Consider the following 14,224-nt stretch of genomic DNA (forward strand, 5'->3'; position numbering starts at 1 on the left):
GTTTCAATTGATGCGCCGTTAAGAGAGCCCAACGTGTCGGCCAGACGTCCAGCATTGAAGGCAATTGAATATTTTCGCGAAAAAGTTGTCACCAGGAAACAAGCGGGTTTAAGTCTCGACGCCTTCCGGCTTGCACTGGCTCACGCTCTGATTGGTCGCGCCTTCACGTCTACCCATCAGAACGCCCTCGCGCCTGCCCGCTCGAAGACCTCCAGCTCTTGCCGAAGCCCATTTTTGGGCCCGTGTGACCTAGCAGAGGTAACAGCAGTCCGGACAAAATGTATCTCACATGCATGCGTGTCCAACAACCACACGAGAGCCAACATGACGCGTCTCAGCAGTTTCGAGCGAACAGCATTGGGGAGGTCTGCCTTCGAGCAGCCCCTTCGCGATCAGAATGGCGACTTCATTGTCAATCCACATGCATTCGACACGAACGCTCCGGGATACGTTCAGCAATTCAATGATAGTGGTCGTCCGATCAACCCAGAATCGACTCGGGATGAGCGACGACTCAGACGCGCCCAGAACGAGATTCTGCAAGTCGTTGGCGTCACGAGATCCAGACATGCACTTGAGCAACAGCGACTAAGGTCGGACAAGCCTTCCGAGGCTGAGATGATTGAGTTGTTGGAGGATGAGAACTCGATAGGGTCGCTGATGAGGACGGTGTGGACAATCCCAATGGACCTCAGCGTATGGTGGCTAGTGTCTCATCGCTATCGTTTGCTTGTGAGTCTCCTAGGAAGACTCACATCGTCCACTAACGTATGTCAGACATACAGGAACTATCCGGTCACGGGTGGACTGAGTCCAACGCTACGTCGAGAGGCTCGCGTATTCGGCAACCCTGCAGTATTCGGCGCTGGGTTGTTCTACTACATGATCGCAGATGAGTTGGAGATGCTGAGATCGCGTTACATGATCTCGAGACGCCTGTCGAACGGGCGAGTTGTACTCGATGAAGACAGCGGAGACGTCTTGTCATACCGTAGGCAGGACTGGTGGTCAGACTACCGCAACCATCTGTAAGTCGTTTCTAGCTCTCCGAGCACAGCACTGATTTTGGTCAGTTTGGACCTCGCCTTGTACGGCTTGGAGTGGCCTCTGCGGACGTTTGCAACTCTTCAGCGTTTGCATTTGCTCCCGTTCAGCAGCAGCCTGTCTCAGAGTCACACATTGGCGTTTCTGGCCACAGGTCTCACACAAGCGCCAGCACTCAAAAACGATTCATCGTGGGACGACTACATGTCTGCCTTTGTCGAACTCGCCGTCTCTCCTTTCTTCATTAGCTATGTTGGCGAGATGGTGCGAGGAAGTCTGCACAGCTCGATTCGTACTTTGATACAATCATTCGTGTCGCTTCGCGGCCGATCAGATGACATATCCTTGAAGGCAGCTCGAGATGAAGTCCTGCCATTCGAGGCGATCCCAATATGGAATTCGTTTTCGATTGAACCAATTTACGAGGGCGTCACCTTCATCGAAAGACTTCAATATGCATTCCCTTTCATTTCAGCGGTGGTTGGACGTCTTGGTAACACAGACGGCGGCCTGCTCACAGAGCTTAGACAGTCAGAAGCAACGCGGCAGCAGGAGAGGAGCCACAGTACTCACGCAGCCGCCGACGATGCGTCTACAGCGACACCAGATCCAGCTGATCTCTTCGAGCGAGCTGACCACGAAGACGGAGTACGCTCGCCGCGACCTGGTCTCGCCCACGAGCCTTTCAGCAACAATAACACGGAGCTGCACGCCCTGCTCGAGCCTGCAGAATTCCCCGAATCGAGATTCATTCCACTACCGCTTGCCGGAGAGTCTCCACCGTTGCCACCGCTAGGCATATCACGAGCCCCAACCCTCGAGCAAGCAGCGAGCGCCCCCAACCAGCCAGTACTACGGCCAGTACGACGACCTACCGAGTTGGACGACAATATCTCCTCGATAGCACAAGCGCTGCAGCAGGAGACGAGACCGCGGCGCCACGGTCTCAATCACGCAACACGCGCAGCGAGGACGTCGCCACGCGCCTCACTAGATGGTAGCTCTGTCGATGACCACCGTGTGAGAAGCGGCCACATGACGCGGTCACCACGGAGGTCGCCACCTGGTTCTGTAAATGGCTCTGTTGATGACTACAGTGCGGGAATGGTCAGACGCACTTCGCTGAGCACTTTTCCAGGTGATGCAGTAGCACACTATGGTGCTGTGTTCATCACGTCGCTTATCATGCTGCCGTTCGATGTCTACTATACCCGACGACTCGCCAGGGCATGGCTTTCGTTCGGACGGGCTGGCGCAGACTTGCGGGGTGGGCAGTCGCACCGTCGCAACCGGTCCTGGGTGGCTTGCGCGGCATGTCGATTGGATTGATCGGTGAAGTTGGCCTCACGTATGGGCTGGAGATCATCTTCAGGCAGTGTGTTCTCATGCTGAGCATAAAAGTCACTGCTGAAATTGGGAAGAGATGGTTCATGTGGGGAGAAGTCTAATGGCCGAGAGCGTCGTCCCTGCCGAATGGTAAATGCGCAGTATGGGCTGGGAGGTCGTCAAAGGTGCCGCTGGGAAATTCAGCCCCATGCGCTCGATGACGTTCGATGCCGGAGCTGTTGGAGCTGAGTACTCTTCTTCCATCAACGCGTCGGCTCAAAATCTGGCCAACACTTGCACTATACGAAAGGATACGCCGAGGAAGAACATTCGCAGAGGTCAATGCACTATACACCACAGCTACGCTGTCCTGATACAGCGCCACCCGAGAATAAATACATCTCGTGCACTCACAGCTTCAGCACATGCTTCACCAACCGCTCATACCCTTCAACCGCCTCCTCCATATCGCCCACGGTCAGACCCTCGTTCGCACCATGCGCCACCAGAATACTCCCCGGCCCATACAGATACCTCTTCACCCCCTTCCCAACCTCCAAATTCGGCACATCAGTTCCGTAGTTCACCGTAATCTCCTCAAAACCATCCACGCCCGCATCCAGCACCACTGGCGCATACCCCTGCTGGAACTCTAACTCCAGTAGCCCCTCCGGATCCGCTCCACTGATCGCGTTCCGCACGATGCGCCTGACCTCATCCGGCGTCCCACCCGCCAGCCGGAACGCGACCTCAGCATGCGCGTACTCTGGCACGACATTAGCGGCGACTCCGCCCTCAATCCGCCCTACATTGACAGTCGACCTGCCGAACTTCTTGGAGCGTGGCAAGCCGCCCTTGCGAGGTGGGATATCGCCCAACTTATCCAACACCATCAACGCCGGCAAGATCATACTATTTGCACTCCGCCCGAGCCAGGGATACCCACTATGCGCGGCCTTGCCGTGCGCATAGACACGCAGCATCAGTATACCCTTGTGGCCAGCGGCGAGTTTCAGCTCGGTCGGCTCGCCGAAGAGGACTGCCCTGAGATCCTTCGAGGTAGCTTCGTAGAGGTCCGAGTTGGAGAACGACTTCATCCCATCTCCGGTGGTTTCTTCGCCGACGACGAAGAGGAGCGCTAGGTCGGCTGGGCTAATGTTGAGGTCTGGGTTGGAGAGCAGGGAGAACACAGCGGCGATTTGCGTCGCGACGCAGGCTTTGTCGTCCACTGTGCCGCGGCCGGAGATGAGGATGTCCTTCCTCGATCCATGTTTAGGAGCGGAGAGCGAGTAGTTGAAATGCGGCGGCACGGTGTCGATGTGTGAGGAGAGGATGACCTTGGGACGGCTTTGAAATATGTCGGAGCCACCGGAGGAGGCATCCTTGTGGCCAGAGAACTTGCTGGCGTCGGGGACGGCGTAGAGGTTGAAGCGACCGTCCGAGTAGTTGCCGACAGACTGCTTGACGACCGTGAAATTGTGGGCTTCTAGGAAGGAGACGAGGAGGTGGCCTACGGCGTTTTCGTTTCCCGTGACGGAAGATACTTCGCAGAGGGCGCGATGCAGGGTAAGGACTGGGGAGCTAGATATTACGTTGGAGAGCTTGTCTTCGGTGCTGTGGGGATTGAGGGCATGCTGGAGGTTATCTGGGAACGTCCAGGAAGCAACGAGAGGAAGCAGCGCGACGGCTGCTGCAGTGGCGATCCTCATGATTTCTTACCTTCGCAGCAGGTAGGACGAGAACAGAGGAAGGCATGACTGGCTGACCTTGCTCTTACCTCGCAACGATGTCACTTCCGTAGCGTCGAGGTCGTTGAACTCCGATTCTCCAATTCGAAGTAGACTGAAGCTAGAAGCTCTTGTCACTCACCGTAGTTCAATCTTGGCGTATCTCGCACAATTTTTCGCCAAGACCGAGTGCGACTGCGGGCTAACCTCAGATCTTTGACTCTCGACTGCGACGACTTCCTGTCAGCGAATAACACCCCTAGACTCACCTCGTCGACACACGAAATCGTCGAGATGGCAGTGGAGCGTCAGCAGAAGTCCGGCATTGCCGTCGGTATCAACAAGGGTCACGTACGTTCTCCCAACTCATCCGCAATCACGATTTCCCAAGACGATGGATGCTGTCTGCTACGAGAGCGGTTGTGGACGGCAGGCTTCGTCAATCCGCCCACCAGACCGCCTTCCCTCTACCGACTCAGCAGTTCTCAAGTCGAAAGCAGGGTACTAATGATTCGAACAGAAAGTCACAGTAATCCAGCCACCAGTCCGAGTCAGCCGCAAGAAGGGCCAGCTCTCAAAGCGCACCGCTTTCGTACGAGACATTGTCCGCGAGGTCGCCGGTCTCGCCCCATATGAGCGACGAGTCATTGAATTGTTGAGGAACTCGAAAGACAAGCGTGCGCGCAAGCTGGCGAAGAAGAGAGTACGTTCACCCACATCCAGTTCTGATGTTCCTGTGCGAGAAGGGCACCTTCCGGGTCATTGATGAGCGTCGGAGTGTCTAAAGAGAAGGGCATTGTCCTGCAGATTTTGTATGGGATTTTCCGAAGAATTGACATGCTAACACGTGGTTCCCTACAGCTCGGCACACTCACCCGCTCGAAGAGAAAGGTCGATGAGCTTCAGCGTGTGATCGCTGAGTCGCGTCGTGCTGGTCATTAAATGGTTTTCTCTGCGTGGAGAAATGGCAGTTGAGACGGGCTACGATATCATATCACATGCAATCTTCGACTTCCGAACGGTACATGCTTCGACCCATGACATGGACGAGCAACTCATAGTGGCACATCAGCGCGGAAATCGACACAGAAGCGAACGAAAGCCACGTCTTCGTTCCCGAAACATTCCCAACGGACATGCCGGGAGATAGCAGATATGAATTGCCCGTGCACGAGCTTCGGCTACTTCGGCAGGTGCAGCACGGTGGGTCCATCAATGTGATCGAAGCTATGGAAGCGAATGGCGAAAATCAGTTCTGCAAATGAAATCAGATGATCCAAATGCTCTGAGCGACACAATTTTGTGTTGCTCTTGAATTTCTGGTTCTCACATTCGACGCCGTGGAGCGTCTACGCTAACATTATGTCTTGCTAGTGACTGATACCAAGTCCACCACAAAATGCTCTGCATCTGCTTTTCTAACGCTATCAAGGCTGAACGAGTTCCTACTTCTTCCCAAACTTCAGCCACTTGGGCATCTTCTTTGGCCCGGTACCACTGCTCTCGGCTTCGTCGTCTTTATCGTCCTTTCCGATATTGACCTTGATTCCCTTCTCCTCCGGCACATCACCCTTCGGCTGCTCCGGAGCCTTGAGATCCTGCGCCGTAGCACGCAGCTCCGCCCTCAGCACACTCTTGGCCGCCCTCGCTTCTGCACTCACGGCATTCTCGTCCCACGCAAACTGCAGCATCTCCCTCCCTCTCAACTTTAGATCTTGGATCAGCCGCTTATTGTTGTCCGGTATGATCATGATATTCTTCCTCCCCGCACCCGCCGCTCCAGCGCCAGGTATCCTCAAGGTGAATGGCTCGTTGCGAAATTGCGGGTCTAAGTACTCGTCCCGAACGGTCGAGTAGACTGTACTGCCGATGTCGGCCTGGCCGTACTTGGAGACAGAGTAGCTCTGATCGGGGTATCTGATCTTGATCTCGACTTCTTTTATGGTGGCGAGGATCTCGGCTTCTTCTTTTGCTTGCGCGGCTAGTTCTGCGTCGGTTTTCAGTCGCCGGTTGCGGCCTGCTTCGTTGAGCATCTTTTGGTGTGCTTGGGCGTGTTCGACTGTGGGTGTGAAGTCTGATTCGTTGTCTTGAGTTAAGGCGGAGGAAGGCACTGTGCCTGTTGGAGGTTTGTAGATTGACACGGGCCGTGTCGTTAAGGAAGGTTCTGGCTGTGCGTCATTGGGAGGTGGTGGATCAGCTGGATCCGTGCTTTCTGATGCGGTTGTGGCAGGAATCTCGGATGTTTCTGTGCCAGTCATCGTGGTATCTGGGGGCCGATCGTCCTGTACACCATCTCCGGCATTCGCCTGGGCCGTGGCAGGCGTAGATTCTGCTGCTGGGGTGGGCCTTGCCGACACATCGCCTTCACCTTCCTCTATTGAGTCAAAGTATGCTTGTATCTCTTGTATCGCATCCTCCAAGGGCTGCTGAGTAGGTCTGAAGGTCAATCGAATAAGGACACTGCCCGAGTTGTGACCGAATTGAGCCAAAGTCTTCTGAAGATCTGTGAAGGATGAGACCTCCCTGTCCATAACGCGAAGGACCGGCTGTTCGTACAACAATCGCCCTGCACCACTCGTGCCGGATGGAACACTTCGTTGTGTGAAGTTCCGGGTCATAGAAATCGGTGTGCCAGCGATGCCTGCCTCGAACTTCCTCAGGAGCATCCATAGCGTGGTGTTGCTGGGGAACTTGTCTGTGAGCCGTCCGTTCGGCGTTGGCACGGCCTGGGCCTCTGTCTCAGGCAGCTGTAGAGCCACCGACACGACGCCGGTAGACTTGGACAATTGAACCAATTCTAGCTTCGCGCCAGACACGAGGCCGGACAATCTGAATGCTTGTGATAAATCGACTGTTCTGTTCTTGTGCTTCAGGCCGAAGTTGTCTGCGTTGTATCCCAGTTTACGGCATGCTTCCTGCAGGACTTCGTTCATGTATTTGCTGGGCGTTGTCTTGATCGTGGCGCGTCTGGCAGACGAGTCTATCACCACCACATTCGACGCCATGGCTGTGAGTTGCGGGGCAGTGATGGATGGTCGAGTGCTGTCGTTTGAGCGAGGGACTAGGCAGTCAAGGGGCCCCCAGAAGTCGGATCATATGAAATGAACGTGAGAATGCCCTAGAAAAGAATAGAATGCTAGATGACTACTCGCTGGTCAAGGTTGTTGCCTCCGTGATAAATCGCATGTAGCAAACCAAAGTCGAGTAAGGCAACGCGAAGGGCTGCGTCATAGGTTCGGGGGCACGCTTGACGCCTGTTCGGAGACGCTTAATTTATCATCGCAAGAACGCGTACCGACTCGCTGCCTTTTTGGCATCTCCAAATCGAGCAACGCTGCAGGTAAAGACCATTGATTGCTTCCATCTCGCATCCACGACCTCCTACGTGCAGTTCCATCGAGCGCGCATCGCTTGGGCCATTCGACGGGGCTCATCCCTCTCCTCTACTGTGGGAACATAGAAACCTTGTCGGCGCATGGTAAGCTCATCACAGCCGACCCCGTCACCACCCACCACCAAACAAGCTAACACGCTCTCCCATCAGTCCTCCCCCTTCGACATCAACGGCGGCGCCTGCGTCGCCATGGTCGGCAAAGACTGCGTCGCCATCGCCTGCGACCTGCGCCTCGGCATGCAAGCCCTGACCGTGTCCAACAACTTCCCCAAGATCTTCACCTACGGTCCCTCCGTCTATCTCGGCCTCACCGGTCTAGCCACCGACGTCCAAACCGTCTCCGACACCTTCCGCTACAAAGTCAACATGTACCGATTGCGAGAAGAGAGGGATATTTCACCGCAAACGCTGGCGAATCTGGTGAGCTCGAGCTTGTACGAGAAGAGATTTGGGCCGTGGTTTGTCAGTCCCGTGCTGGCGGGTATCAACCATACGACGGGGAAGCCGTTCATTTGTGGTTTTGATAGTATTGGGTGCATTGATTTCGCAAAGGATTTCATTGTGGGTGGGACGGCGAGTGATCAGTTGTTTGGTACTTGTGAGGGGTTGTGGGAGCCTGACTTGGTATGTGCTTTCAATCAGAGAGATGGCATGGCGGCGTCGTACTGACTACGTGACCAGGAACCAGATCAACTCTTCGAGACCATCTCACAAGCACTGCTCAATGCCGTCGATCGAGACGCTTTGTCAGGCTGGGGCGCACACGTGTACATCATCGAGAAGGACAAGGTCACCAAGCGGTTACTCAAGGGCAGGCAGGATTAAGGGACCAATGCACAGTCACAGCGTTCTTCGAAGGGGCTCAAGCGGCGTCTGGAGATATTTGGTCGCTGCGTGGGCGATGAAAATGCATTTGCAAGGCGTATCATTTCAGGCCAAGAAATCCGAACGATGTTCAAAACCTCAACTCGCGCTGGCGAAGAGCCTCTCTTCCGACCTATGAAGCCTGTCGTGGACTGCGAAAGGCACATCATACATCGGTGTTAGCTTGCAGCCGCAACGCCAGAGCTCGACGTATCACAAGCTTCCCACTCACGGGGGAGGTGTCGCGCTCTGTACGGCCATCGCATTTCCCGGGACATGTCTCGATTGCTAGAGACAGCCTTAGCTACAAGCAACGCGCTGCTTTCGCATCGCCCACACAGCCAGGTCGCGAGGTGATCAGGTAGTGCTGTAGTGTTTGAGAGAAACCCACAGCATGGGCCAGAAGTCATCATGCAGACAGACATCATTGCTTCGATCTCTACGTCTAATTCCTCTACATGTACAATCTCGGACCCTGTCACTGGACGAAGTTTCTCTCCTAGCCAACCCGCGTGGCAGAAGCAGCTTTTCCAGGCACACCATGCCGCCAAAGAGGCTGCTCTCGAGAAATTACCTGCCCTAAAGTATCCTACACTGCCCGCGCCGGCTCCTAGGCCAGTCTCTAGCACACGGTCATAGTTGTGCCTCCACGTTTCGCGCGTGAGCCTCTTAACCTGCCTAGTGTTCCCAGCGTGTACGTCTAGTCGTGCCCAGTGTAGTATACATGACTCGGGATTGCCACTCATCTGTCAGCCGGTCTTGAAAACATTCTTGTTGTATATCGGTTGTGTCCTGCTGTGGGGCTGTCCTGTCACTTGGCCTCTATGGAAACCGACTTCATCGCTCGTTCGGTCATTCCTCACTCTTAGCAACGTGAAAAATACGTGGAAGCGGAGTCTCGTCATCCGGTCTCACGTAGAACTAGTCCAAGCCGGTTGACGGTACAAGCAGTCATTGAAGGTGCTGTGTGAAGCACCTGCCGCTCATGGATTCGTCGAGGGATGTCGGTGGGAAGTAGCGAGTCGCTGTGCGCTCTTCTTCCTGTTGCCTACTCGGTGGATGGGCAAGGAAGGCGCAAGTCTGGTATAGACTGGTCATCCGGTCTCGTGCAACGCGCGATCGAACCGGTTGACACCGCAAGCAATCGCGGAAGGCACTCAGTCAGGCACCTGCCGCCCATGGTGGTATCAGACAGTGAAAGAGGAAGGGGTGATCGATGTGTGCTCCTGCTGTCGCTACTTACCCGAAGCATTGGAAAGGCAGTCGCGTCCAGAGCTTTGGTCAGACCGGTCGACACAGCCTAGGTGTAAATTCAACCGGTGTGGCATGAGACCCCTTTCCGCTGGGAGATGGACCGGAACTACACCTGCTCCTCATACTGTAACATTGTGCCGGGGCGGCTTGTACAACGCAGCGGCATAGACTAAGACATGACAACGTACCCTGCACCCGAGCTTTACATCCATCAGTGGCCAGCGCTTAACGTTCCGTTGCTATGGCTAAAGAAAAAGGGACAATCCAACTGCCAGCATTTCACCAGGAATCGTGTGCGTGCAAGCAACCGAGTCGCGGCAAGTCTTTGCTGCAGTTTCCCGGAAGACACTGTTCTAGGGCGCTCCGCGGAACTCGTCTTGTACCATGGATAGTGAGCAGAGCAGCACAGTCATTTGGCCAGCTTGTTTTCGTCTTGTCCTTATGCTCACACTTGACGTACGCAAACACGAAACCGGTAAATGTCGCGGACCATGGAATTGTTCTTGCTTGACCGTGATTGTGCTCTAGTTAACGCATCGCTCGAGCACGATACGCAACTCGTCGTCCGCTCAGTGACCCTGGACACGTTTTTCTGTGCGACTATCACTTGATCTGTGAATGACCGTGCCAAATTCGAGCTTCCGCTCCCGAGCACCAGTCAAGCAAAGCAGATCAAGTGGCTAATACGTATCACTGCGGTTATGCGATGGCTATTCGCGCATAAGGACAGTGTGGGATGGCAGTCGCTTGCCTTCAGCTACATAAAGCGGCCCCTCGGTTTGCGCCTTATGCATCCGTGCTGCATTGCGCCTGTTTTGAGAGAGGAACTTCTGAACAATTGTGCCACAATGCGAAGGTCTTACTACGATGTGCAGCAATCACCACATGGCAGTCATCTGTGCGAATACAGATCGTAGCAATACCTCCGGAGGCTGAAAGTTGAAGTGAATGTACATAATATTCATTACACTCAAGTCTGCCTCAACCACTCCCTCCTACCGCACACCCGTCTACTCTCCCTGCTGATTCATATGACTCGGCAGATTCCAGTCCGCATAGTCCGCGTGCACGAACGCGCGATCTACCGTCGGCACGCTCTCCAGCACATACTGCAGGCTCTCGCCCAGATCATGACTGTCCCTCAGATTCGTCTCAGCGTCCAGCACAATGTCCACCTCGACGTTCAGTTTGTCGCCTGCATGATACGCCTGCAGTCCCTGGATATACCTGATCGTCTTGGCGAATCGCATCGTCAAGTACAGCAGCACATTTCGCTGATCGGCCGTTGCGGCTGCGCCACATAGGTTGCGAACGTGTTCGGATGAGGTCTTGGACCAGTTGAAGATAACGTAGCCGCTCAGTAGCAGACCGCCGAGGGCGTCCATCCACCAGATGCGGGCGTAGAAACCGATCAATGGGAATATGATTGAGAAGGTGTTGAAGACCATGTCAGTCAAGGCGTCCTGCGCAAGGGCCTGCACCGAGCTGTTCTTTACTAGGCGGCACCAGAAGTAGCAAAAGCCTTTAATTAGGACTGTGGACAGCATAATGATAATGGACGGCAGGGACAGCTCGACGATGGTGTGGTCTCCACTAACCAAGCGATTCAAGCATTCGAGCCCGACCTGGACAAAAGAAGTGATCATAATAATGCTAAAGACGAGCACGCCGACAGGCTCGAGGCGTCGTCGACCGATCGGGTAAGCGTACTGATCTTGGTGTGAAACGAGCTTCGTGGTTATCCAGACGATGGCAGTGGACAGGAAGTCGAGCGCCGCGTCGACTAAGCTGGCTAGCACGGAAAGGGAATCGGTCAGTACTATGACGGCGATCTTGCCTGCTAGTAACAAAGCGTTGGCGACCAGGTTGATGTAGATAGCGACCGTGACAACAGGATCGTTGGCATCGACGCCTTCGTCTTCGACGAGCAACTCGATGTCGATATTATCTTCGAGCAGCTTGTCGGTCTCGGCTGCGGCCTCAGCATCGTCCTCTGTTTCCTTGAAATTAGTCAACAGTGGACTCGTCTCACTGGGTTCCGGCAGCTTGTACAGATTCTTCGGCGTTCTCTTCACCTTTGGCTTTAGTGCATCTGTAGGACTGCCCATCGAGCTGGGCCCGGTCTCGGTCGGTGTGCCTGTGCCATAACTCATCGTTGAAACCGTTCCTGCCGTGACAGGTGTCGGTACCTCCTCCGCGATGGTCGCCATATCATGCTTATACTGGCTCAGCGCGCTCCCGTGCTGCTGCGAGTACTCCTGGATCAAGTCATGCGGCAGACTCGAGTCCAGCAGCTTATCGATATAGATGTAGTGGCTGATCAAGTAATTGCACCGCTCATAATAGGCGCGTAATGGCTTGCTCATCTCCTTCAGCTCCTCTTCCGACTTGAAATACTTGCGCCAGCGATACCGAGGATTGCTGTTACCAATCAACCGCATGCTGCGCATTTGTGGTGTGTTGAGAATTTCGGGCCCCAAGCTCATCCGCCTCGGGTCGCGATCGCCCGATATGACACTTGTGGCCGTCATGCGGCGTGTTCGCGAAGGTGAGATGGGCGGGCCAGTGTCGTCCTCATGGACTGGCTCTTGTCCCGTCTCTTCGTCATCGGTGCTGTGGAAGGAGTTGCGACGTAATCTGGCGAGCTCTGGCTTGCGGTTCAGTGTGAAGAGTGAGGTGCTCGAGCGGTTTTGAATCAGCGAAGGTAGCCGCTGGCCTCGTGTCGAGATGGTGATCTGGTCATCGTTCAGTGGGACGAAGCCACTCAATCCACCGAGTCGATAATGCTTGTGAGGTGTTTGCGATAATTCTGGAGGCGGTTCCGTCATAAAAGAGTGTGGGCCCGGTCGCTCCATTGCTCAAGCTGCTGCTGCTAGGATAGCTGTTGTCCGCAAAAAGTCGCCTTGCTGACGGAGCTTAGCTATGGCAGTGGCATGGTGGCTGGCAGAGGGCGACTAGATCCGAAGCTATCGCGGAATATACCAAGGACGCACAAGCAGTGATGAGCCAGCTGGCATGCATCTAGTATTAGAAAATGGAACGAGCGCTCAGCCGCGCCGGTAGGACCCTTGGCTTTAGCGAAGAATGGCCCCCAACGACCCCACGAAAGCTCACGAACCACTACGCTGGCACGCCTGCATTAGCGCAAACACGAAGATCGTCCCAAAAGTCCCAACTACCGACAGGCAAGTTCAACAGCACGTATTGGATTTTTCAATCCTCTCAATAGTATGCCTGGTACCCCTGGTACCCGAAAAGAATATCCCGTCTACGAAGATGTCATTCCAGCGTTCGTCACTGATTGTTGCGCGCATCGCTGGACGGCCAGTGAGTGCCCTTGGAGGGCTGCATGCCCCAGGGGTTGCGGGAGGTAGAATCGTTACCGATGACATTGGCTGGATCATGGGAACTGCTGGGGCCCGCTCAGACGTCAACATGCGAGTTGCGTGAGGTTTAGTCCGCCAGTCGCTACTGGGATGTGATCAACGCTCTTGCTCACGATGACCGTTACATACAACTCAGGAGGGCGAATTGATGTCTTGTCACGTCAGCTGTTCAACGGCACCTCAGGTAGTGGGAGCGGATGGCTGATGATGAGAGCTGTAGAATATTTCTTGAATTTGAGCAGCTTCCCCAGGACGGGGTCAGAACTTGGACTTTGAGATGCTAAGTTGAACAAGCCTGCTGACCGGTCTGAGTACTATGATGGTTGTTCGGATAACAGTCCTCGAGTTCGTCACGCTGAAAGGACTTCCTTAAGTCGATTTTGATATGTGCTAATGTGTCTCCTCGCCGATGATCACCACGTTGTACACTTGCCTCTTCGTGTCGAGCGCCACGAGCTTCTTCAAGATGCCAGTGCGATGCAGACATACTACTCACCTTCCAGTGACGTCGATGTGTGTTCGTGCCTTGCCACTCTTCTCATCTTGGCCCTTCGGGCTTGTGCTCCTCGTCATTCGCCTTGCTCTCTCCACTATTCAGTATGCGCCGCTCCTTCTTCGCATTGGCCTCGCGCCATTCTGATACCTTGATGCCACAACCTCACCTAGGTACCTTTTCCCCTTCATTTCGCTCTTGCATGCGTCTCGTTCTTGCCATTTACGCTCACGCCACGACCACTCTCAGGCGCCAGATTTGATGGTCCATTCATTTTCCGATATTAGGCCGTGTTCGCACACTGTGTCGGCATCCATCATGTTCAGACTGTCGATGCATGTAGAGGTAATGACAAATGACCGAGGACACTTCTACTTGAGACAGAAGACACGACTGTCGCGCATGCATACCTTCAGCCTATAGCCAGTAAAGACACAGCCGTCATCGTCCAGAGCAAATATGCTCGGCTTATGTTTCCAGTACGTTGATGTTGTCGACAACAGCCCGGTCTCGACCGCCTGTCCCGAGGAGATGTAGTGGCGCCCACGCCTTTATATGCTTCTCCGAATGCTTCTCCGATTCTACGGGTGTGGGTGCCGTGGAGGCATACTTAGACGACTCTTATACCGCGGAGCTCCATCCTTCTTCAACCCTCTTATCTCAGCATGATAAGGCCAATTGTATGCGTTATGAGAGGTCGTATTGAGGTGCTGATAAGGTCGCAGGTGTCTCCTGG

General features: G+C 54.5%; 6 protein-coding genes across 6 annotated transcripts; 3 read left to right on the forward strand and 3 right to left on the reverse strand.

The window, feature by feature from the left end:
- Nucleotides 1-324: 324 nt before the first annotated feature.
- Nucleotides 325-2,373, forward strand: AB675_501 (uncharacterized protein; the record flags this gene model as incomplete). Its single annotated transcript, XM_018145200.1, has 3 exons — nt 325-732; nt 778-1,028; nt 1,074-2,373. The coding sequence occupies 3 exons, from the start codon at nt 325-327 to the stop codon at nt 2,371-2,373; spliced, it is 1,959 nt and encodes a 652-aa protein (XP_018006054.1).
- Nucleotides 2,374-2,780: 407 nt separating this feature from the next.
- On the reverse strand, nt 2,781-4,079 carry AB675_502 (putative carboxypeptidase; the record flags this gene model as incomplete). Its single annotated transcript, XM_018145209.1, has 1 exon — nt 2,781-4,079. The coding sequence occupies one exon, from the start codon at nt 4,077-4,079 to the stop codon at nt 2,781-2,783; it is 1,299 nt and encodes a 432-aa protein (XP_018005401.1).
- Nucleotides 4,080-4,391: 312 nt separating this feature from the next.
- AB675_503 (60S ribosomal protein L36) lies at nt 4,392-5,039 on the forward strand (the record flags this gene model as incomplete). Its single annotated transcript, XM_018145220.1, has 3 exons — nt 4,392-4,448; nt 4,618-4,800; nt 4,959-5,039. The coding sequence occupies 3 exons, from the start codon at nt 4,392-4,394 to the stop codon at nt 5,037-5,039; spliced, it is 321 nt and encodes a 106-aa protein (XP_018005505.1).
- A 503-nt stretch (nt 5,040-5,542) lies between these two features.
- On the reverse strand, nt 5,543-7,102 carry AB675_504 (Tether containing UBX domain for GLUT4; the record flags this gene model as incomplete). Its single annotated transcript, XM_018145231.1, has 1 exon — nt 5,543-7,102. One exon carries the CDS (start codon nt 7,100-7,102, stop codon nt 5,543-5,545), a length of 1,560 nt encoding a protein of 519 aa, XP_018005581.1.
- A 470-nt stretch (nt 7,103-7,572) lies between these two features.
- On the forward strand, nt 7,573-8,316 carry AB675_505 (Proteasome subunit beta type-3; the record flags this gene model as incomplete). The annotated part of the gene is made up of 2 exons (XM_018145241.1): nt 7,573-8,115; nt 8,173-8,316. 2 exons carry the CDS (start codon nt 7,573-7,575, stop codon nt 8,314-8,316), a joined length of 687 nt encoding a protein of 228 aa, XP_018005681.1.
- A 2,303-nt stretch (nt 8,317-10,619) lies between these two features.
- Nucleotides 10,620-12,464, reverse strand: AB675_506 (Metal tolerance protein 7; the record flags this gene model as incomplete). The annotated part of the gene is made up of 1 exon (XM_018145252.1): nt 10,620-12,464. One exon carries the CDS (start codon nt 12,462-12,464, stop codon nt 10,620-10,622), a length of 1,845 nt encoding a protein of 614 aa, XP_018005767.1.
- Between the last annotated feature and the right edge of the window lie 1,760 nt (nt 12,465-14,224).

Source organism: Cyphellophora attinorum, assembly GCF_001299255.1.
Source record: "Cyphellophora attinorum strain CBS 131958 chromosome Unknown Contig1, whole genome shotgun sequence".
Classification (NCBI taxonomy): domain Eukaryota; kingdom Fungi; phylum Ascomycota; class Eurotiomycetes; order Chaetothyriales; family Cyphellophoraceae; genus Cyphellophora; species Cyphellophora attinorum.